Source organism: Beta vulgaris, chromosome 9 (assembly GCF_026745355.1).
Source record: "Beta vulgaris subsp. vulgaris cultivar EL10 chromosome 9, EL10.2, whole genome shotgun sequence".
Classification (NCBI taxonomy): domain Eukaryota; kingdom Viridiplantae; phylum Streptophyta; class Magnoliopsida; order Caryophyllales; family Amaranthaceae; genus Beta; species Beta vulgaris.
This window is the reverse complement of record NC_079210.1, coordinates 2,090,259-2,115,720: the sequence shown is the minus strand read 5'-3', so window position 1 is coordinate 2,115,720 and position 25,462 is coordinate 2,090,259. Positions and strand designations below refer to the sequence as shown.

General features: G+C 33.9%; 3 protein-coding genes across 3 annotated transcripts; 1 reads left to right on the top strand and 2 right to left on the bottom strand.

Annotated features, from left to right (window-relative positions):
* The first annotated feature begins 290 nt into the window (after nt 1-290).
* Nucleotides 291-3,006, top strand: LOC104902618 (organic cation/carnitine transporter 2). Its single transcript, XM_010690454.3, has 2 exons — nt 291-475; nt 1,330-3,006. Exon 2 carries the CDS (start codon nt 1,365-1,367, stop codon nt 2,931-2,933), a length of 1,569 nt encoding a protein of 522 aa, XP_010688756.2. The 5' UTR covers nt 291-475; nt 1,330-1,364; the 3' UTR covers nt 2,934-3,006.
* Nucleotides 3,007-7,426: 4,420 nt separating this feature from the next.
* On the bottom strand, nt 7,427-9,694 carry LOC125493845 (uncharacterized). Its single transcript, XM_048637370.1, has one exon. The coding sequence runs from the start codon at nt 9,692-9,694 to the stop codon at nt 7,427-7,429; it is 2,268 nt and encodes a 755-aa protein (XP_048493327.1).
* A 9,523-nt stretch (nt 9,695-19,217) lies between these two features.
* Nucleotides 19,218-22,817, bottom strand: LOC104902617 (organic cation/carnitine transporter 3). The gene is given in 3 exon segments (XM_010690452.4): nt 19,218-19,636; nt 19,638-21,028; nt 22,419-22,817. Coding segments are annotated over 3 exon segments (1,662 nt in total). The 5' UTR covers nt 22,474-22,817; the 3' UTR covers nt 19,218-19,420.
* Nucleotides 22,818-25,462: the final 2,645 nt, after the last annotated feature.

Genomic DNA, 25,462 nt, shown 5'->3' with positions numbered 1-25,462 from the left:
TTTGTTGTACTTATAGGAGAAAGAAAATTCAATGGAGGTGACTTTGGTTCACCACTAACGTGTGGAGACGCAGCAAGCACAATGACTGATTTAGTTGCATTAAAAATTTCTAAAAACAAGAATCACGATAACAGCTGATGACAGGCGCTATTTGCCAGCTAGTACAAAGTATGATCTGATTCTGCGATATTGACCACAGCCCATATCTGATTCGTGATTTTCTAGTTAGCCAATTAATGTAGATCACATTTCTTCCTCCCATTATTCATTATAAATGCGACCCTTATTCCTCCATATACAACAGACCAATTTCATACCATTACGCATCAATTCGATAGCTATACACGCAAACTTAATACATCTGAAAGAAACACACACAGCTTATACCTTAGACGAGAGAACTATACCTTTGCAATCCCAAAATGAAGCCTGCTCAATAAAAGTGCAAACAAACGGGTTTTCAAAGCAAAAAGTGGTATGTAATCTATACATTTCTGCCTGTTCTTAATTACTTGTCATGTATACTATTTTGGTAAGTTCTTGAATAATTGCCTTATTATCTTCAATCAAAGTTTTATCCCACCAAACTGTAGAATTTTTAGAGGAGAAAAAGAGAAACTTGGAGAGAATTAGAAAGACTACATTTTTATATATTTCATACTCACATCATGAATAAACAAAACAACCTTTAAATAGGCATATAAAGCACTACTAATAACATGTCCACCATGTAGCCCACTACTTGCTTACTATCCCACTAACTAGACCACTACTTGTTAACCCACTAACTGATTATTAGCAACTAATCCTAACTATTAGGAAAACTATTTGACTAATTTTGGAGCATAATCCAACACAAACTACCCAACTTATGACATATCAATTTCTTCACTAACTATTTTTCTCTCACTCTCTCAGTATACTCATGTTTTAATATTACTTCTACTTTATTTATCCAAACGACCTATACTCGCCAGTCAACCAGCTTGATCGACTAGAACATGTTTGGTTCAAGTCATAGAATGAAATGAGAATAGATATATTAATTAGAGGAGTTAATGCAAGCTTGCTTTGAAATGGAAAGGGAATAATAAACATTATCACCAATAGATGAATTTTGTTACTTCAGAAGAGAAGATTCTACGAAAGTCCATTATGACCAAGAAATAGTAATAAAAAAAAAAGGATTAGGTATTTTAAATATGTTTCTTAGAGTCCAAAATTATTGAACTAAACATGCTCGTAATATCATGCATGTCTAAACCTAATAGGCAAATTAATCTCCATATTCTTATTTAGGTCATTAACTTATCAAACTTTAATGTGCAGGATAACATCCATCATTACTATACTCTACTACATCAATGGAGCAAAATGGGTCAAAGCCGGTGGAAGAAGTTGAAGAAAAAAACACAACCCCACCTTCAATGTCCATAGATGATATGATTGAACAAAGTGTTGGACGCCTTAATGTGACTCAAATCTTACAAGTCCTCCTTACAACGCTAGCACCACTATTTGACAGCCAACAAACCTACATCAGTATCTTTGCTCATGCTCAACCAACATGGCATTGCACAAGTAGTAATACTAATAGCAAAATCTCATGCAGTTCCAGTAATAACTCCAACATATGTCGCCTCTCCAAGAGCGACTGGGCTTGGGATTATCCCAACGTGCACACTTCGATCATATCCGAGTGGGATCTCGAATGTGCTAGTTCCTTCATCACCGGCTTCCCAACCACTTGCTACTTTGTAGGCTGCTTATTAGGTGGGTTAGTTCTAGCCACATTGGGTGATTCATCACTTGGGCGAAAGAATCTCCTATGTGTTTCACTACTTGTTATGTCCCTTGCCGCACTTGCTTCTTCATTTTCTCCAAATTTTTGGGTGTATTCAATATTTCGTTTCGTGAGTGGGGCTGGTCGTGCACCAGTTGCCATCACTGCACTAGTTTTGCAGACAGAAAAAACTTGCAAAAGATGGCGGTCACGACTTATTATGATGGGGTTCATCAATTTCTCACTGGGAATACTCCTATTAACTGCTATTGCATATCTAACCAAGGATTCTTCATGGAGAAACTTATATCTATGGACTTCAATTCCAGGAATTGCATGCTCACTACTATGTTATTTCTTCCTCTTAGAGTCTCCAAGATGGTTGTTCATGCAAGGGCGAACCGAGGATTCCATAGCCATCTTAAGAAAACTAGGATCAACTACTAGCGTAGTTTACTCAACCTTGACAATAAACAACATGGGTGCTTTACAAAAGGGGCCAAAGGAGACTAGTTCTTTTGCATCCCTCAAGATACTAATCAATGAAAAATGGGCTGTCAAAAGATTATTAGCATCCATGCTTTTAGCTTTTGGCATTGGTCTTATGTACTTTGGCATGTTTTTAGGTGTTGGAAACTTAGGTTTTAATATCTACTTGACCGCAGCATTAAGTGCATTATTGTCTTTACTATCTTATCTACTAACATTCCTCTACTGGATTCCAAGATGCAACAGAAGGATATCAATGCTCGGCTTCTGCGTGATTAGTGGAGCAACAAGTATTATTTTTTCTGTGTTAGGAAAACATAGTTATCAAGGGTTGATTATCAGCTTGGAGGTGGTGTCTTTATTTTGCGCTTGCATGGCGTACAATTTAGTATTGATGTATACAGTGGAGCTCTTTCCTACTTGTGTTCGAAATTCGGCCTCATCACTTGTGAGGCAGGCAATGATCTTTGGCTCGGTTTTTGACCCGGTGTTGATTCTAATCGGGAGGAAAAACAAGATATATAGCTATGGGGTGTTTGGAATTACAGTTCTTGTTTGTGGGTTTTTGGTTCTTTGCTTGCCTGAGACGAGAGGTAAGGTGCTATGTGATACCATGGAGGAACAAGAACTTAGAGATAATAAGAGTAGCTCAATTATTTGATCTTTACTTGAAATGTATTAATGAAACCACATTTATTATTAATTACAACAATTTGGTGATAGATATAAGGCATTCACGCTTTACGAAAATTTGTTTTGATCACAAATATCTCTCAAATACGATAAATAAAAATTATAAAAATTATACCGTTGGATTCGTCTTGAAAAATACTATAATAATATTATTTTTTAAAATTTTTTATCAACATAAATTGAGAGTAATTAACGGTCAAAGTTCGACCTCGAACCTCGTGCATGCCTTATATTATGAAACGGAGGGAGTACAACAATTTGTTGATAAATCTTGACTACGATATACTTCTTCTAAAGTCCAAATTATAAAAGTTCGACCATCATTTATTATTGGTTCACTTCTTTTTAATTTGTTGTGATGATGAGGAAAATAGAGACAGACAATCAAAAATAATTAACGATACAACTAAAATAAAATGCCAAAAAATAGTAAATGTTGTAAAATAAAACGAAAGAAGTATAAGATTAACATTATCATGTGACTCATATCTCATAATATCAATTTTCGTACTTTTTTTTATAATACTACTAATGATCACAAGTATGCTTTGGATCGACATCATGTGAAATAAAAGTGAATAGAACTTTGAAAAATGGAGGTAGTAAAATATCTATCTCTATTATATAAGGGAAAGGGAAGCTATGGTGTCCCCGAATGAATAGACGATTGTATCCCCTTGTCTTTTTAAAATATAAATTTACATACAAATTAAACCAAAGGAAGCCTTCAAACAAAAATACCGAAAATAAAATTATAACAATGATCATAAGTCAATTAAAACCATAGAATTGCATAATTTACGTTATACCAATCACTCAAACGAGAACTTTACAAAAACTAAAAAAATTCGCTTACAAACTACAACCAATACACTACAATGTCAATACGTACTCACAAAAACATTCACAAATATTTGACTTGAAATCGAAGTGTCCATTTTCTTCACAATCTATGAAGTAGTGTACTTAATTCAAAAATCAACTAAAAATTATAATATTAGAAATCACAGATAAATTCAGTAAAATTTCTATTTTGTTCGTAGAATTTAACTTTAAAGGATAGGAGTTAGCTCAAGTGGGTAGAGCGCTTCTAACGTAGGAAGGTTAGCGGATAAGTTCGATAATAAAGTTCGACAAAAGAGCCTGAAATGATTTCTACTAATCGGGCTAACGGAGTCTGATTGCTTATTGTGATACCTTTTCGGAAGCGGAACGAGCCAACGAGTCATCCGAGTTCGTTTAAGGCCCGAAATCAGCATTTTAATTATTTCCGGATTTTATTATTTCCTTAATTTCATATTAGGGTTTTGTGTTAAGTATTTAAACATTATTAGGTCATTGTTTGGAGGGAGTTTTTGACTTTTAATAATATCACAGAGTTCCTACTCTTTTCTGGTGGATTCCGGAGTTTTTACAGATTTATCGCTTGTAAATCTGTTTGTTCTTGATCGAGATTAGCGCTTGCTATTCTCCATATTTTCCGACTACGTCAGCTCCCTCTTGGCCCATGAGATTAGGGGTTCGATCCTTACCCCCAGCATTATGCTGGGGTATTTCCTTTGCATGATATGCATGCCTTACTAGCCTATGTGTTGGTGTTTCCTACAGACTAGTAGCCTTGTAGGGGTTAGCCCTTGGGTTGACTTAATTTCCTAATAAAAAAAAAAGGTATTTAACTTTAAAAAGTAAAAGAAAAAAAAAGACTGGTGAGAGACTTAAGTGACAGAGACTAAACAAATCAAATTTTGCAACTAAACAATTATACTTCGTATGTCTAAAGTTCAATTTTTGAGTTTTACTGATGTCGAAGAAAACCGAGTATCTGTCTTGAAAAAAATCCAAGCACGCATCACGTGCAAAAAATGCTAGTACTAATATATTAAAAGGTACTCCTTAACAAGTGAACGGTGTCATATGATGCTTTTTCTTAGAGTGTTTTATTCCATGTAATTCACATACACTAAAAAAATAGAAAATGCATTATATAAGATTTGATCCCGTGATCACAAACATATATACTAATGTCTGAATCAGTAAATCAAGTGGTATTACTTGATGTTATTATTTCAACGAAAAAGATATAATTATTCGGGGCGTAACTCAAGCCTAAAAACTAATTAATTATGAATTGCAGTGTTGATAGTAACAAAACTAAAAAGAAATATATCCAATTATGCTTAAGACATAATGAAGGTCAACTATAATATTGTCCTAATTACAACAATTTGTAAGGAAAACTATCCAAAGTTCTTTAATTATATGCGGATGTCTTCAAGAAATAATAACTTTAGTCTTCCAATACCACTTGAGATTTGTGTCTGTCTTGTAATAGTAAAAATATTTTTCGTAAATAGTACTCCTATCATTCTTTTCAATGTACGTAATTCTTATATTGTCACTATTCACATATTTCATTTTGACTATGATTTACAACTTATACATAAATAAAAGTAATATGACCGGAATACATATGTAAAAGATAATATGATGGGAATATATATAAAAAAAATATGATTGGGATTTAATAGTCTTTATAGTATATGGTATAGATAATTTAGCAATGAGAAACTTTTCAATAACATTACCGTGACATAATTTTAAATTTCAATTTTGGAAAAATTTTAGGGGACTAGCTTTTATAAGAATTTTTTTTTCCAAAACTACGTATACATATATTTTTTTCAAAACAATAATCACTTTTAAAATATTACCAGATTTTAATTCTCATTTAATTCCACCATTGGCTTATGCGTGGTAATTACGGGACCTTTTTCAACACCATTTGCAGCTCGAATTGGAGGGATTTGTCCAGCAAACCGACATACCAACTGTAGAAAAGTCTTAGTATTGGCATCTTAATTCACAGATGGTGGGGAGAAGGTCGAAGAATGTGACTACCATGCAAGTCAATATATAGTGGAATGAACATCCAAACTTAATGGTGATTGTCATCTGGTAGTATTTGAAGAAGTTTGTTGTAAAAAGTAGTTATTTTAAATAAATAAAAGTTAAAAGGGGTTTTTTCAAAAAAAAAAAAACACTTTCGATATGAATTAAAGTGAAATTCACATTAGTAACCTTATGTTTTTGGCTTTTCCCATTAGTATCCCTCAGTTTTTACTTTTTTTTTTTTAATCCCGTTGATAATCCTTAATTATTGCACAAATGTCAAGCGTGACATTACGAAGCAAAAAACGTTAATTTGCCGTTAAATGTTGAAAATTTCCGTTAAAAACTTATGGCACGCAAACCAAGATTTACTCAATGAGTTTTACAACATGCTAAATGAGGAATTTCAGGTCTTTTGTTAATCTTGATCCTTAAGGGCCAAAATGACCCTCTAAACTTTAACCGAACAATTTTTGTGGCCCACAAACTAAGGCGTGGTAATCAAGGTATTAAGTTCTAATGGAAAGTTCTTCTTCATAATGTCACGTTTGATATTAGGACAATAATTAAGGGTTATCAACGTAATTAAAAAATTGAGAATTACAAGTGAAAAAAGCCAAAAATGGAGGGTTATCAATGGGAAGTTTTTCCCTAAATTAAAAGGTACTTAATCTCTTGCCACAACACATTATAATCTCCAAAAAATATTACAAAAATATTAGACCTAATCTGAAAATTTTTAAGGAACAATGGAAGAAAACGGGGGGAGTTTTAAAGTTGTGACTTTTGATTAGATATGGAGATCAGTGGTTGACATTTAATCACATAAAATTAATGATGTACAATGCAATTGCGTGAGATTGCTTGAATTAGTTTTTTTTTCACTACTTTCATTAATATTCCTTTTAAATATTAATATAAAGATCATGGATGTGAGTTTAATTCACCACATGTCCACATTATACATGCTCCGACGAACGTGTGAAAGGCATGTAGCACATTTACTCATTTAGTGATTTAGTTGCATAAAGATTTCCAAAATCAAGATTCACAATGACAGCCTACTATGATCTTCCATATCTGATTCGTGACTTTGTCGCTAGCCAATATATAGATCACATTTCTTCCTCCCAATTTTCTTATTAAATGCCATCGTTATTCCTCCACATACAACATTACACATCAATTCGATTATTATTTATTCATATACCAGAGAATACATCTGAAAGATACACCCACATTTTTCTACGAAAGATCTACCTTTGACCTCCCAAAACATAGTTTGGTAGATACATGCAAGTCCAAACAAACAGTTTTCAAAGCAAAAAGGTATGCAATCTATATATTTATCTCACACTATCCTTAATTAATTGCTTTGCAACTTCTGTTTTATCTTAAACTAGCTTTACACCCGTGCACAGGGGCGGATCCAGAATTCTAGACCAGGGGTAGCGCAACTTTACATTACTAGAAACTCAAAAAAAAAGTTCGTAATTACTAAATTCAAAATGTTACAAAATCCTAAATGTTACAAAATCCAAATACAACCTTGAAATCAATAATAAAAGAAAATTACAATTGTTCACGTCGGGTCCTCAAATTTTGGAACCGATTTACAATCGCATCAACTTCTACATCACAAAACAAATCTTTTTCAAGAAAAGTAACTAAACAATCATTTAGCAATCCATCTCCCATGCTATTTCGTAATTTATTTTTGATCATAGTCATAGTAGAGAATGCTCTTTCTACACTTGCAGTCGCCACAGGAAGAATTAACACCAACTTCAAAAGCAAATAAACTTTTGAATGAGTTTCATGTTTTTTTGTTTCAACAAGCTTTATAGAAAGCTCATTGAGAGTCTTCACATTCCAAAACCTCTCATCATTTCGAACATCTTCAATGAAGTTATCCAATGAATGTTCAAAAAAGAACATTTCAGCACTTGAAAATTCATTTGGATAAAACTCAGCAAGCCTTAGCAATTTTTCTTTATCATATGATGCAAACCGATTAGAAGGATTAAAGCAAGACATGCAAATAAGTAATTCCTTACTTTTCTCACTAAATCGATTTTCAATTTCTTGCAATTGTTGATCAATAACACTTAGAAAAACCTCAACCCGAAAATGATGAAGATTTGTCACTTGTGAAGTATTACCCCGAAACATTCTTCTCCCCGGTGCAACATACATTCCCTCCATGTTCAGAATCTCAATGTCATGTTTTGTCAAAAAGGAAGATACTTTAGTCATATGAGCATCCCATCCACCATCTCTTAGCTTTTGCAAATTCCTCTTAGTCACATCAACCAAAGTCATAGCATTCACAATATCTTGATCACTCTTTTGTAAAGCCAAATTCAACTCATGTGTGATCCCAAAAATAGATGTCATCAAGTATGCCACAAAAACAAAATCAAAAGTCATCAACAAATTAATGATTGCACATGCTTTGTTTTTGTCGGCCTTTTCAATGGAAGATTCAGCAATAGCATCAAGTGACTCAAGGATTGGACGATATAAATCAAGAACATTCACAATTGTTTTAAAATGAGATCCCCATCGAGTGTCACCAGGCCTACTTAAAGATTTATCTTGATTCAAACCAGTGCCAGATTCTATTTCACCCGAGGATAAAGCTTCTACAACACGTGTTCTTTGATTTTGTCGAAGAAATTCTTTTCGTTTAGGTGAACCACCAACAAAATTCAACAACAATGGAAGCACATCAAGAAAAAGCCAACTACAATCAGAGTTTTTCTTGGCAACGGCAACTAGTGTCAATTGAAGTTGGTGAGCAAAACAATGAACATAATATGCTTGTGGACACTCATCAGTTATTAGAGTTTTTAGACCAGCTATTTCACCTCGCATGTTACTAGCACCATCATATCCTTGTCCCCGAACTCTAGAAAGACTAAGAGAATGCTCCATAAGCAACGATTCAATTGCCTCTTTAAGAGTTAAAGAAGTGGTGTTAGGCACATGAACCAAACCAAGAAAACGTTCATTCAATCCACCATTTCTATCAATGTATCGCAAACAAAGAGCCATTTGTTCTTTATCAGATATATCTGCGGACTCATCAGCAAGGATAGCAAAAAAATCATGACCAATTTCATCAAGCATGACTTTCGTTGTTTCTTTTGCACAAGCATCTATGATGTCTTTTTGGATGCAAGGAGCAGTCATTTGGCAATTTCCCGGAGCGTTTTCCAATACAACCTTTTCAACATCAAGTCTATCTTTTGCATGAAATTTAAGGAGTTCAAGGAAATTTCCTTGATTCAAAGAATCAGAATTTTTAAGATGGCCACGGAAAGACAACCCTTGAAGTAATAAGTACTTCACACATTTAACAGAAGCTTCTAATCGCTTCCGATAATTGCTTGCCATTTCTTGCGATTGATTACTGAAAGCAGATGGAAGACTATCCTTTTGATTTTTAAAGTCAGCAAGACTCGTCATGGCTTTATTGTGAACACTCATATGTCCACCAATATGCTTATTGAGTGCATCTGGTTTACTCCAAGTTCTAAACCCCTCACTAACAAAAGCATCAGAACCTTCATTGTCTTTCTTGAACAAATAGCAAGCAAAACAAAAGGCAGCATCTTTTTCCACACTATACTCAATCCAAGTGTCATACTTCTGAAACCAAGTAGGATTGAAGCGGCGACTACTTTTCCCAAAATCTCTAAAAGGAAAGTCATGCTTTACCGGTTGACAAAGTCCTCTATCAATATAGAATCTCCTAATATAATCTCTATCATCATTATGGAAATCACTCATATTTTTCCTCTTTCCCGGATCTTGAGGAAGACTCTTAATTTCCATTTCTGTTAACCTTTTCAAAGGAGTTGGGATTTGAGACCTAGTGTGTGAAGTAGCTCCAAGTTCTAAGTCTTCATTTTGAGATGGAGGATTAGTACTTAATGGAGAAGAATTTTGTTGACTTGGTTGAGTGGGAGGAATAGGTGAATTTGAATCAACTTGATTTTCATTAGGTGTTCCTTTGGAAAAAAAGCTTGAAATATCCCTCCCTTGTTTTCTCTTCATGCTTCTGAAATATAGATTTTCATTCACTAATCATTCATTCCCACAAGCCACAACTCCAATAATAATAAACTAACAAATTCCACAAATTCCTAATTTCAACACCATATGATATATCATATATCACTACCAAACTTCCACAAATTCAACCCAATAAACAATCATACTTCACAACAATCAATCAAACTTCCACAAATTCAACCTAACTAACAATGGAAAAAACGACAATAATCAATCAAAATTCAACCTCACAACTCACAATCAAAATTTCAACCCAAAGTCCACAACAATGAACTGTGAACAACCAAATTCCACAACAATGAACAATCCACAAACTACTAATTCCACAAATCCACATACCACAATTATTGGCACAATTTCCACAGATTCTGAAATTCAGCCTAAAAGAAAAATAAAAAAAACTGCCATTCTGCCAACAATTATAGAGGAAAAAGAAAGAAAGTTACCTGAATGGCTGAAACCGCTGAATGTAGTGGCTGAACGCAACGCCGGAACGGCGGAACTATGTGTCTACTGTCGCGGGTCGCCGTCGCCGTCGCTACTGTCGCCGTCGCTAACTATTTCTGGAGAGCCGAGCAGCCGACTGCCGAGATTCCGAGAAGAAAGAAAAAGAAAGTTAAGACTCAGGGGATTAAGATTTAAGAATCAAAGTTAAGAGGAGACTCTAATTTAGGGTTAGATCTAGATTCTAGATTTTAATTCGCGGAACAATAAACTTACCATTTTGAGGGCTAGATCTAGTTTCTCCGACGATGCGACGACCGAGACGAATACTCCGGCGACTGGTTCGATTTTCCGACTGGCGAATCCGCGAATGGGAGTTGAGAGTTTGAGATGAGAGAGAGAGAGAGACTGAGTTTGAGGAGGTGAAAGTCTGAGAGAGTGAAATTTCCAAATGAAAAGCGCCCTTCTTTTTTTGCGATTTTTTTCCGATTTTTTGGAATTTTTTTTTTTTTTAAAAAAACAGGGGTAGCACGTGCTACCCCTTGTTACCACGTGGCTCCGCCACTGAGGTTTTATGTAGAAATGGTTTGGAGCTGTATATAACGTACGACAACATTATTTTGTATATTAAGTAGTTGTTTTTATTTGAAATATATTGAATCCGTGATTATTTAGAATCCATGTATTTAAGATTAAAAGAATATAAAATGTAAAATTATATTTAATATACATAAAAATCCTTTGTTATAACATTTTAAACTTTAAAAATATTGTGATCGTGATATATATACATTTATAATTACGTAAATGAAACAAAAAAACACATTAAACTGTGGGGGAATACTTTGTTTATAAATTTAAGATTTTAGGATGTTTCTCCTAAAATCATGATTTGAATAGTAGCTGATTGATTTCAAATTTTCATAATCATATTGTGTATTAAAAATAAATTTTAAAACCGGCTTATGACCCTTATGTTTAGTGATTGATGTAGCTAATATCATGATAAAACATGTGACCTACCAACTTTTTTTTTTTTTTTTGCTAAGCAAAGGTTTGCTTTCTCTTAGTTGGTTTTAGGTTGTAACTGTTTGCTCTAATTAATATAATTACTTGCTTAGTAAAAAAAACTTTCTTAAAACAAAATAAGTTGAATGAAGAAGCTTTTGTTCTGCCTATCGTTTTATACAGAGGCTCATATAAAAACACAATACGCAGCACTACTATCACTCGATCATGCAACAACTTTCACTCCTTTGTTATAACATTTTAAACTTTAAAAATATTGTGATCGTGATATATACATTTATAATTACGTAAATGAAACAAAAAAAACATTAAATTGTGGGGGAATACTTTGTTTATAAATTTAAGATTTTAGGATGTTTCTCCTAAAATCATGATTTGAATTGTAGCTGATTGATTTCAAGTTTTCATAATCATATTGTGTATTAAAAATAAATTTTAAAACCGGCTCATGACCCGTATGTTTAGTGATTGATGTAGCTAATGTCATGATAAAACATGTGACCAACCAATTTTTTTTTTTTTTGCTAAGCAAAGGTTTGCTTTCTCTTAGTTGGTTTTAGGTTGTAACTGTTTGCTCTAATTAATATAATTACTTGCTTAGTAAAAAAAACTTTCTTAAAACAAAATAAGTTGAATGAAGAAGCTTTTGTTCTGCCTATCGTTTTATACAGAGGCTCATATAAAAATACAATACGCAGCACTACTGTCACTCGATCATGCAACAACTTTCACTCCTTGCTTTCTGCAGTCCCGCTCAACTCCTCTCTCTTATTAAACTATCTTATTACAAATTTTTATTTTTTTTATGATATGATTATCCAAATTGTATTAAAAAACAATCTCAAAGTTTTATATAGCATGATTTTCATCAAAATGAATGGGGTTATCTCTAAATTTCTAAGTGAAAAAGTTAATTTAAATAGACAATCACTCAAGAAAATTATAAAATATGGCATATTTTTGTCTTGATTTGCCTTTTATTTCTTAATCACCATATGACCTGTGTTCTTTTCCATATTCTTTTCGATTTTTAGAATTGTATTGTATAACAATTTCAAACTTCTATATTTACATTCCAACATACTCGTGAATTAAAGAGGTGTATCTCGTAATTTTAGGTTGAAATATTTATTATGGCCTTGTGATTAAAAAATTTAGAATCTTGTAATGAGAATAGTTTAAAACTGGCTTACGACCCTTATGCTGCAATACTATGACTTGTGAATTATTTATAATTAGTAGTATGATTGTTCTTATTTTATTAGAACAGGCCTTATAAAAAATATTCTAAGTTTTAATTAGAGAGAAAAGAAAATTAGAGAGAAAACTTCAGCCTACGTGGCAAGACATGAAGCTTCCTCTGCTCTCATTCATCCTAATTTTTCCGGTCACCTCTTTGCTTTTGCCACGTGTCATCTTCATTTGAACCTATTGCTTTGCTTTACCACGTGGTAATTTTAATGTAAGGAGAATAATATTACTTTAGGAAAGAATATGATGATATTACTTTAGGAAAGAATATCACTTCGGCCATCAGTTCAAGCAAATCGATTTTATAGGTGCGATAATATTACTTTATTTAATTAGAATATTTACTTTAGGAAAGAATATGATGATGAAGCAATAATCTATGCAAGCAAATCGGTTTTTTCAAGCAAATCAATTTATACACTATGTAGACCATGATGAGGCAATAATCCCATTATTTTATTCAAGCAAATCGGTTTTTTTAATATTATTCTAAAAAAAACACAATCGATTATGGGTCCTATATAATACCGATATCAATTCTTTAACGGTCACTACAATACAATACATAAATCATCTCATTACTTAATAAGATTATTTGTAAAACATGTTTTTATTTATTAAATCAGATTTTTATCTTTTAAAAAATAAAATTTTCAAAATCAAATTTTTTTTTTTGTAAATCAGTTTTTCGTCCAAAAAAGAAAATTAGAGAGAAAAGAACATTTCGAAATTATAACTTGAGTTGGTTTTGGGAAAGGATTAAATTTATTACAGTTAGTGAGTGAGAAATATATTGAAAAAATCAAGATTGTAAGTTTTAACAATTAGTGAAAATTAATTTAATATATTAGTAGTATAACTGTCATTTAGGAATTTATAATTGAGATTGAAATATGGATGAATGAACATTTTTATTTTCTGGACAATCAGTTTATATTAGGGTGTGATTACATGAACATCTTATATAATAACATTTTTTACCTTTATTTTCCCGCAACTATAATAACAATTCTTGGTGGGTGAATTTTGAATTTTAAATAAAAAACATTTAATTATATTTGACCGGTAGCTATAATTTAGGCAGTTGTTTAAAACTTCTCACACTAATATCATTGTTTGATTTCAAGGTAGTTTTTTTTGGAAGGAAATTATCACGCCATGTGATATCAGATTTTTTTGGATGTGAACACGTTATATAATTAATAGAGTGTCGAATTTGGCGATGACACGTGGCAGATGTAGTAGTAGCATGACACGTAGGCGAAGTGAACATTGAATAATGCTGGCTTGATACGTAAGCAAAATGAACCTTGTTTTATATATATATATATATAGATGAACATTGTGCCACCTCAACTTATGAGATGTGGATCGCTCCCCAAACTATTTTTATCACTCTTTTCTTATCTTGATATACATGTGATGTAGTGTCTCCAATAACTTTTTTCTCTTATTTTATCAATTTTTATTGTTATTTTTACTCTATTTTTTTAAGATAAGATGAATTTTTCTTATACAAGTGGGGAAATTGGAGATCCCACTTTGCAGGGGACAAGACACTACTACGAAAACACCCTACGGAGTCGCCTCTAAACACCCTATGGAGTCGCCTCAAAGGCGACTTCGTAGCTATCGACACAATATGGTCCATGATATGGAGTCGCCTATCAACAAACATATAGCATACCTTTTCGCATCGCCTCTTAAGTAGTGGGCGACGAGATAGGTCATTTTCACATAATGAAAATCCATTGTATGAGTCGCAGTGTTTTCAAATAGGCGACACCTATGATGCGCTTTGGAGTCGCCTACGACAAATGAGACGGCACAATAGGTATTTATCAAAATTATCACAAGGGCTATAGAGTCGCCTGCCACATAAGAGGTGACACAATAGATTTTTTTAAAAAAATTACAAGGCATATGCAGTCGTCTACTACATAAGAGGCGACTCGATAGAGTTTGTATGAGCTTCTGTTTAGAAGATAAAATCACCTATATTTTTATATTCTTTGATACAAATCCAAACATATAATCACCATTAGAATAGAAAAATATCTAAATATAAAAATGAAAATATTATTGATTAAGATGTAATAAATAAGCATTTTTTGCATTGTAAATATTACAATTGATTTAAAAAAGAAGATTGTATAAAAAGCTCATATGCTTGGAGAAAACCAACACACTAATTACCCCTATCATATGTACTCTCTTGAAGTCGAGGGCTATATATATTGATGAATTAATAATTTATATTATAATTTACTATGTAGAAATTTATAAGAAACTACAAAATCATTTATATTTCCTTAGCATAAACCAATGCATATAACTCTTTTTCCCCCTGTTATTTTAAGCGTTTGATTTAAGACTTAAATGATTCGGAGCATCGTCCAGACTAACAACTAGCTATACTCCAAACTACAACTGACAACTCTCACGATTATGCTAAGTCTCGCTCTATTCTCCAAAAACTAATGAAATTGATGATGGAATGGAGCACTAGTAAATTTATATTCGTGTATGTACTAAATTATAAGAAACTAATAAAAAAATTTAATAATCGAATATATGTATATCTTTTAAAAAGTATATATGAAATTACTCATATAGGTATCTTTAATATGATCGATCTATAATACTCTTTTGTATAAATTTTACTTATTGTGTGTGATCTTTTTGCTTCATTATTCACTTAGTAGTTAGTAGTTGTATGATGTAGGGCGGTAGCTGCACAGTTCAATGAAGAAGCCTTCGTCGAAAAAGCCTAAAATAATTTTGACTAGGCGGAACTTTGGTGTTAGAATGATTAATAAAATACCTTTTTCGGAAAGGAAAACGGGCCAACAAGCGCAAATCATTGCTATGCGATGAATTGCAAGCTTTTTAAGCCATCCGAGTTCGTTTAAGGCTCGAAAACAGCCTTTTAAGAATTTATGGATTTTGTTTTTAGTTAATTTTCGTTTTAGGGTTTTACTTAGACTATTTAAATGTTTGTTAGCCATCGTGAGAAAGCAATTTTTCTTCTAATAATAATAGTTGAGAGTTTATCTCTTTTCTGGTGGATTCCGCAGTTTTGACAGATTTATCGCATGTAAATCTGTTTGTTCGTATTAGGAATTACGCTTGCTTTTCCTTTGATAATCCCAACTGCGTCATACAATGTGACAACCCAAGACTCAGGTAACTTAGACCCTTGCAACAAATACAATGTCTCCCGTTTAACCCTTTTCATAATTATCTTTGAACCCCTCTAGACACACAACACTCCTCTTTCACCTTTGAAACTGAACCATTTTCTATCTAATAGTTTAAGTGAAATCAAATTCTTTGTAACCTATGGAACGTGCCCCGTGTCCTAATTCTGATGGACACTATACCAACTGTCTTGCAGACTTCCTCGTAGACCATAGCAATACTTCCATCAGCCTGTTTGTAGTTAATAAACCACTCACGTCGTGGACACATATGACAAGATGCCCTTGAATGAAGGATCCATGCATCTGACAAATGCATTTGTTCATCAGTAACTAGGCCAATATCATCATCATAACTCAGATTTTCTGCTGCAATAACAGCAGCTGAACCAAACCCAAATTTATTAGACCCAAACTTATATTCTTGATTCTTCTTTTTAGGACATTCCCTTTTTCGATACCCCGTCTCCTTACAATAATTATAAACACCACTAGGTTTGGGACCTCTAGAAGACGGTTTCCATGATTTTCTCCCCGAATTCCCCCGTTCGTTACCTTCACTAGCTCCTAATCCAGCAGCCTGATCAACTGTACCTGTACCAAACGCCTTATGGCGCAACTCTCTAGTATCGAGAGCAGCCCTGACCTTCTCTACAAACACTGTCTCTTTACCAATAATACAAGATTGCAGAAAATTCTCATATGATGATCGTAAAGACACAAGCATAATTAAAGCAACATTCTCATCATCCACCTTAACATCAATATTACGCAATTCTAATAAAATCTTATTTAACTGATCTAGGTGATCCCTAAGAGGTGTATCTTCATTCATGCGAAAACTAAACAGACGTTGCTTCAAAAGCAACTCGTTAGTTATAAATTTCGTCATATACAAACTCTCCAACTTCAACCACATACCAGATGCGATTTCCTCCTCCGCGACTTCAGTGATTGTGTCGTCAGCCAGACACAACATAATCGGTGAATGTGCCTTCTCCTCCAGAACGGTCATCTCAGTAGTAAATGAATTTGTTGATTTCTTTGCCAAAGTTGCCCACAACCCTTGTTGCTTCAGTAAAGTCCACATCTTGATTTGCCACAGACTGAAACTGTTTCTCCTAGTGAATTTATCAATTTTCACACTCATCCCAGACATCTTTCTCAATCAAATCGAAAAAACCAAAGCTCTGATACCAATTTGTTATAATAGATGTGAAACAGAACAAATAACGAATGCAAAACAAAGAAAAACGCACATAGATTTGACGTGGTTCACCAATAGTGTGTCGGCTACGTCCATGGACAGAGAGAGATAATTTTTTTATGGGAAATTTCCTGAGGTACCCTTGAGGTTTGGCTTATTTCTCAAAATACCCTTATTGAATTTTGAAGTTCAAAGTTAAAGTTTCAAGGACATATTAGGAAATTAATGCACTTGAATTTCGGTGTATGATAAGGGTATTTTGAGTCCAAACACAAAGTTCAGGGGTATTTGAAGTATTCCCCAAATGTGAGGGGTAATTTGAGAATTACGTCAAACCTCAAGGGTTCCTGAGGAAATTTCCCATATTTTATTGATGTAGAGGAAAAAACCAAATTATAGATGTGTTTTTAGCACTAATGACTGCATTAAACAGATTAGGTTAAAAGCCTATTTATAACCCAGCTCGAAAACGCCTTTCCGCGTTAAAAAGCCCACCGCCTGATCGAGCGACATCCACCTGATCAGGTGACCTATTTCCCAAACTTAGACTTGCTCTCAAGTCCGATCGGGCGACCTTCGCCAGGTCGTTGTTCGCTAACTACGTCCGATCGGGAGAACACGCCTGATGCCATCAGGCGCCTTGTAAAGTAGCCTGTTGGACATCTTCAACTCAGGCCGATCGGGCGGCCTTGCAAATATTCCATCGAACATATTCAAGGCATATAATTCCTACAACAACCAACAACAAAGCCACCACCGGCCACCGCTACCCACTAAAAAACTCCCATCCTGCCACCTTAACCAACTACGAAACGACCAGCACCTCCACCCACCAAACAGTCGACCGACCCCATATCTTAACCAACTACGAAACCATCACCACCTTGTAATGGTGGTTAGGAGATAGAAGGAGATCGCAAGCAGGGTAGTGAGTTTTGTGGGGTCTTTGTGGTGGTGGTGGAGGAGGAGGAGATTAATGGAAGGTAAGCAAGTAATTTCACAAGCCACTAACGGAGTAAAGTTGATGATTTTGCGAAAATCTATTAAGTGGTAATGATTCCAAAAGAAATAGTAGAAAGTTGGTATTGATATAAAAAATATAACCTAAGCATTTATTTCAAAAAATTGCCCAAAATTTGATTTTTATTAACGAAATTTCCAATAATATATATCCTTATCCCTTCAAAATTATTTTAAATAAAAATTCAAAATAACTTTCGTTCCCTTAATAATAGTGGTGTACATTTACACTACAAGTGTACATCTAACCTTTCCTGTATACTACTACACGAAAAATATGCTTCTTTCAGAAAATTAACTAGTTATTAGGCCCGGGCGATGCCCCGGGTAAGAAAAAATTTCATTTATAATATAATACTTTATAATAATAATAACACTAAATATAACTTAGCCTAGTGGTTAAGACTTTAGTATATGTACTTGAGGTATAGGGATCAAACCTTATAATATGCAATTTCTAAAAAAAAGTATTGTACATGGATTACATGACCTAAAACTCCATAGGGAGAGCGCCACGTGGCACGGTTTTGTTTATGCACACCTTTTAATATATTTGTATAGATTATTGCTAGCTATTGGGTCTTGCTTTAATTTACTAATTTTAGTGAAGTCAATTAAACAATATGACCACCAAAGATCATCTTCCAAAAGAAATCGAAGTCATGAATAATTCTTTGATATTTTATTAATTAAAAATTGGAATCGGAAAACTTACCTTATAATACATTTTGGATTATCCAAGATATACAATAGGTAAGCTATTGTCTAAAATCTTTGGATATAGACCCTGATGATGAGGACATTTTTGTAGAGTACTCGTTATTTGCATTGACAATTCATTAATGATATGCTCATTATTCATGTCGTGGATTATTGATTCTTAATTTTATGAATAATGAAATATTAATAATTATTTTGGGGGGTTATTGAACAATATTAATTCATATAACAATCCTTCTCATATTAGTCCAAGGTAAAGGTTAAAATTTGTTTTCTAAGGTCTAAATTCTCATTATTTTCACTCTTTTATCACCTTTACCATCCGCATGGCGAATTAAAGGATGATACACCAACAAGCTCTTTTTGTTTGTCTGCTAAATTTTATTTATAATTAAGTAAATCAAACATGACATTAATACGAAATAATGTATATATGACAATATCAAATCTTCTCTATAAAACCAAGAGCACAACACACATAGAAGTTTCCAAGCTTCTTCATTCCCAGCATATAAACGTGCAGGCTTCATTGAAACAATAATCGTCTCAACAACTGTACCATGTGAAAATCAGATCAATCTCAATAATTGATCTTTCATCTCATCTCAAAAAGAATCAAATTATTGACTTGCTAGTAGAATCCCTAAACTCTTGTTCCTCCATGGTATCACATAGCACCTTACCTCTAGTCTCTCGCAAACCAAGAACCAACAATCCACATACAAGCACTATGATACCAAATACTCCATAGCAATAAAACATATTTGTCCTACCAAGAAGAATCAACACCGGATCAAAAACCGAGCCAAAAATCATCGCCTGCCTCACCAACTGACGCGGCCGAGTTTCTAACACAGGTAGGAAAGAGCTCCACCGTATACATCAACACTAGGTTGTACGCCATACAGGCACAAAATAGAGACACCAACTCTAGGCCAATTAATATTCCCTCATGACCATCCTTGCCTAGTATGGAGAACATTATGCTTGTTGCTCCACTTATCACGCAGAATCCGAGCAACGAACTTCTTCTGTTGCATCGTTGCACCCAGAAGAGGAATGTAAGCAGATATGAAGCTAAGGATATTAATGCACTAAATGTTGAGGTTAAGTAGATATTGAAACCTAAGTTTCCAACCCCTAAAAACATGCCAAAGTACATAAGACCGATGCCAAAAGCTAAGATTACTGCAGCTAACAACCGTTTGATAGCCCATCTTTTCTTGAATAGAATCTTGAGAGATGCAAAGGAACTAGTGCTACTATCATTTGGTGTCTCTTGCTGAGTTCTAATGTTTGTCATAAGAGAGGTTGTATTTGTATAGTAATCATGAGTTGTTGATCCTAGTTTTCTTAAGACGGCCATGGAATCCTTGGTTCGCCCTTGCATGAACAACCATCTAGGGGATTCTAAGAGGAAGAAATAGCATACTATTGAACATAAGATTCCAGGAATGGAAGTCCATAGATACAACATTCTCCAGGAAAAAGCCTTGGTTAGATATGCAATAGCAGTCAAAACTAATATTCCTAATGAGAAATGTATGAACCCAACCATAGCTGCCTGTGACCGCCATCTTTTGCCAACTCTTTCGGTCAGCAATACCAGTGCAGAGATGGCTAATGGAGCACGGCCAAACCCACTTATGAAACGAAATACTGAATACACCCAAAAATTAGGAGAAAACGTGGAGGCAAGTGCAGCAAAGGACATTACCAAGGATGAAAAACAGAGGAGATTCTTTCGGCCAAGTTTCGAATCACCAAGTGTAGCTAGCAGTAAACCACCCAAGAAGCAACCTACAAAGTAGCAAGTAGTAGGGAAGCTAGTCATGAATGAGCTAGCACACTCGAGATTCCACTCTGATATGATCGAAGTGTGCACGTTGGTAGAATCCCAAGCCCATTCGGCCTTCGAAAGGCTGCATATGTCTGAGTTATTGGAACTGCAGGACAAATTGCTGTTATTAGTACCTGTGCAGTGCCATGTTGGTTGAGCATGAGCAAAGACACTGATGAATGTTTGCTGGCTGTCAAAGAATGGTGGTAGAGATGCAAGCATGGTTTGCAAGATTTGAGTTGAATTTAAGCATCCAATACTTTTCTCCACCATATCTTCTATAGAGAACAGTAGTGGTTCCGAAAGCTCATCTTCATGATCAAGTTTTGCACCTTCGCTCGCCATCAGCTTTCGGTTGTAACTGATCTGTGTGTAAGTGTGTCCTACAAAATTTCAGCAAGAGACAGATCCAAAAGTTATTACATACATGAATCAAAGTTGTATATCTATTACTTCCTCTGCTCTGAAATATATGAAACGCTTCTCAGTTGTTTTATGCGAGAATTTTTCTAGAGAACCGTTTCATTTATTTCAGAACAGATTGGATTGTATGAAAAACAAAAACAAAAAAAACACCTGTAAATTAACACAATGTTTATTGCTACCTAGCTTAACTAAGCTACAATGCAAAAGGATCAGCTATTTATACAAGTATAATGCATCTACTTGATTATAAAAGTCAATGAGTAATTATCATTAGTAATTTAAACCAACGCGTTTGTCACGAGCATGTATACAATAATTTACGTAACTGTTGCAATGGTCCAAATGTACATGCTAATGATATTATTGGAAAATAGTCCCTCTCAGTCCCATCAAAAGGAAAAAAATAAAAAAATAAAGTAGCCCGTTTCACGATGAGTCCGGATCCTCTAGAGTTATTAGAGAACTCTAGAGGTAGAGTTAGTGTAATCTCATCCCTCCATCTAAATCTACAATTATTAATTTAAAACAAATCAGTTTATTTAAGGAAATAAAATAAACATCTAAAACTTAAGGAAATATGCAAAGGAGACGTAGTTTTTCCGCCATACACATTCACAAACTCCATTGATGGACTATGAAAGAGTTTGAGAAACTTATAATCTATATCTTGCCACTACCGTACCAATCAGAATTTTTTCAAAAAAAAATCTGCATCACACGACTAAACTGTCGAAGAAGATTATTGATTATATAATTTCAGTGGTGTGGATTCTGTTTCTTTGAAGCGATGTAAGTTTAATAAAAACTCCATTTATGTTTAATTTGTATTTTTTTATTGCAAATTATTGTGTCAATGCTAATTATGTTATTGCTGTTATATTTTCTATTCTTAGATGAATTTGTATTTTTCTATTATTGTGTCAATGCTAATTATGTTATTTCTGTTATACATATCTACTCCATCTGCAATGCTTATAATCAATGAAAAGAGCACAATCACACAATGCAGCAGGTACTAGAGCCACGCTATGAATTCATCTATCTAGTTTACAACTAAATTCATAATTTCATATAAACTCTTTTAAGATGAACCATATGCAATATGCAAATAATCGTCCTCTCACATCTAAAAAAAAAGATGAACAGTATGTAAAAGGCAAAAACACAACATTAAAATCAAAATTGAAGCTTTCATTAAAACACAACTATAATTTGATAACAAGATAAAAATTAAACTCTACCTAAATTATTATGATACTAAAATAATCACAAATTTTTTTTAAAAATAAATCAGAGGAGTTGACTCCGGAATTCAAAACCAAAGAAATGAAAAATTAAATCGCAAACCATCGATAAGGATTGGCGATTTTGACGCCGAAATAATCGCCGCCGACAGAATCATCACGACGAGAAGACGGATACTGCAATGCGGAAGCCATGGAAGAGGTGGAGAAGGTAGGAGGAGAAGGAGGAGAGAGAAAATGAGAGGAGTTGAGAAGTTCAGTTGTGGAAGTAATGTTTGAAGTATTAGAGAGAAATTTTTTTAAAAAATCACAAATTCTAGGTTGAATTTGGTGGTTTAGGGGAAGGTTTGGAGGGAGATGGGTGGAAGAGCAAGAAACAGTAAAGGGGTAGGAGAGAGAAATGAGGGAGATGGGTGGAAGAGAAAGAAACAGTAAAGGGGTAGGACACCGTAGGAGAGAGAAATCAAATAGATTTGGGTATCATTTTTTTTTTAAATGGACGGCTGAGATGAATAGATTTAGATGGAGGGATGAGATTACACTAACTCTACCTCTAGAGTTTTCTAATAACTCTAGAGGATCCGGACTCTTTCACGATCATCTATTATCTATGTGTGTATTACTGTATCACATCACGTTATTCATTTTTTTATCTTTTATATATTTTTAGTTTAGATGTACAACAACTATTTTGGACAACAGTTGATTATATTATATATACAATTAGGCCTCGTTATTGGATAGAGTAATCCTGGTAAAAGATTAATCTAGAAAAATCTTGTAATTATTTTTGTAAAATAAATAACTAATCTACATTTTAGAATATGCTTAACGAAAATTTAGTAGATAATTTAGAAGAATCTAGTAAAAAAAAAAAAAGCTAGAATTATGTACTTAGGCGGTTGTCAAACCGACTTAAAAGCACCATAAATGTATGTTAGTGCTCCGTAAGTGTTGGAGTGTTTTGCGTGTAATAAAAGCTTCTCATAATAAAAAAAGTCAAGTCTTCTCAATTGTTCTCCTTCGTCAAATACTAAAACATTAAGATTTTCCCTCCTAAATTTACCAAAGCCCACTAATTACTTCTGCTTATTTTCCAACATCTGGTATCCGAGCCAAAATTCTCAAAGCCTCACTACTTTAACCAAAACACATTTAACCCAAACGCAACATATCATAATGGCACTCAATAATCCAACTTTCCCAATTTCAATTTCTAGGGGTGAAAATTATGATTTTTGGAAAATTAAGATGAAGACAATGTTAAGCTCATATGATTTATGGAGATTTGCTATCAATGGATATACAGAGTATGAGGATAAGAATAATTTGATTGCTGCACAAAAGAAGCACCTCGAGGAAGATCAAATGAAGGATACTAAGGTTTTGTATCTTATACAAAATGCGGTTAATGATGCAATATTTCAAAGAATATTAAGGTCTGACTCGGCAAAGGAGGCTTGGGAGATCCTTCAACAAGCATTTTAGGGAGATATCAAAATGACAAGTATCAAACTCCATTCTCTAAGAAGAGAATTTGAAAACCTGAAAATGAAAGAAGGGGAATTAATTAAAGATTACTTTTCAAAGGTAACGGAAATAGTGAGTAATGAAATCATATGGAGAAGAAATTTCATATGAGAAAATTGTGAAGAAGGTTCTATTAAGTTTAACGGAAAAATATGATAACATTGATGCTACTGTTGAAGAAACAAAAGTTATATAAAAAAAAAAAACAATCGAACAACTTATGGGATCTTTGGAGTCCCATGAACAAAGAAAAAATTGTCATATCAATCATTGTTGTTAAAATCCCGATCCAGATCTTACGATTCTACGATTTTACGATCCTGGAGGACCTCACCGATCCCGATCCTACGTAGGATCTTATTTTTGTAGGATCTTTCGATCCTGCCCAACCAAAAAAATCACATGGTAGGATCTTAACACGATTCTACGATCCTACGATCCTACGACTCTACGATCCGATCCTACCGTATCAAAATCATAAAGTAATTTCACATATTATATTTCTCCTATTAGATTTTGGTCGCATGTTACTTCAATCTTATACTATTGAAAAACTATCATCATTTGCTAATTAAAAAGTTCATTATTACTATGTGTAAATTTTTAACATGATGTTCTCACCATATTTTAGTATAATTATCTCTATTTCACCGAATCGTAGGATCTTACGATCCTACGATTCGATCCCACCGATTCGATTCTACCAACCCCTACGATCCAAAGTAGGATCCCGATTCTGATAACATTGATATCAATGAATAAATAGTTAAGACTTCTCTTGCAGCAAAATTTAAGAAAATGACTAAGAAGAATGTTGAGGATAAAGACGAAGAGAAATCATCCAAAGATATGAATTAAAGGTGATCAAGGTGAGCTCGGCCCGACCCGAAAATGGACGGGTTTTGGGCACACCTTCTTGGATCGCAGGCCGAGCCTTATTTTTTGAAAAATTTCGGGTTACTGACAACCTAGATTTGGGAAAATTAGGCTAAATTTCGACCCGGTCCGAAAATGGCCCGAAAACACTAACCATGATAGTGCAGATTGTTGGCACAAAGGAAAGCCACAACGCTGGGAGTGCAAAAGGTTTGGCCGTGTAGGAAAAAATTGCAGGACAAAAAAAAATAATGAGATTGCCAATTTATTTTGAAAAAGATTATTTGTTGAAGTTTGCTAATAACAAGAGCATTAGCGGGAAGAGTTGGTGACATGAGCACCAATGACAAAATGATATTGGGAGAACAAATATTTTGGTGAGGGCTGGTGATACGAGCATAAATAAAATAGTTGGTTGAGTATCAACAAGAAGATCATAAAAATCAAGAAGATATATCGAGAAGTTGGAGGTTGGTAACAACGGAACTCAAATATACATTTCCCGTGATAGTTGGTGACAAGTGCATCAACAAGATTTTCCTTTGAAGATTTTTTGGAGTACAAAATTTTTCAGATTAAGAGGAACTGTTAAAAGATTAATCTCGAAAAATCTTATGATTACTTTTGTAAAATAAATATCTAATCTACATTCGATAATATGCTTAACAAAAATCTAGTAGATAAGCTAGAAGAATCTAGAAAAAAAAATAGCTAGAGCTATGTACTTAGGCGGTTGTCAAA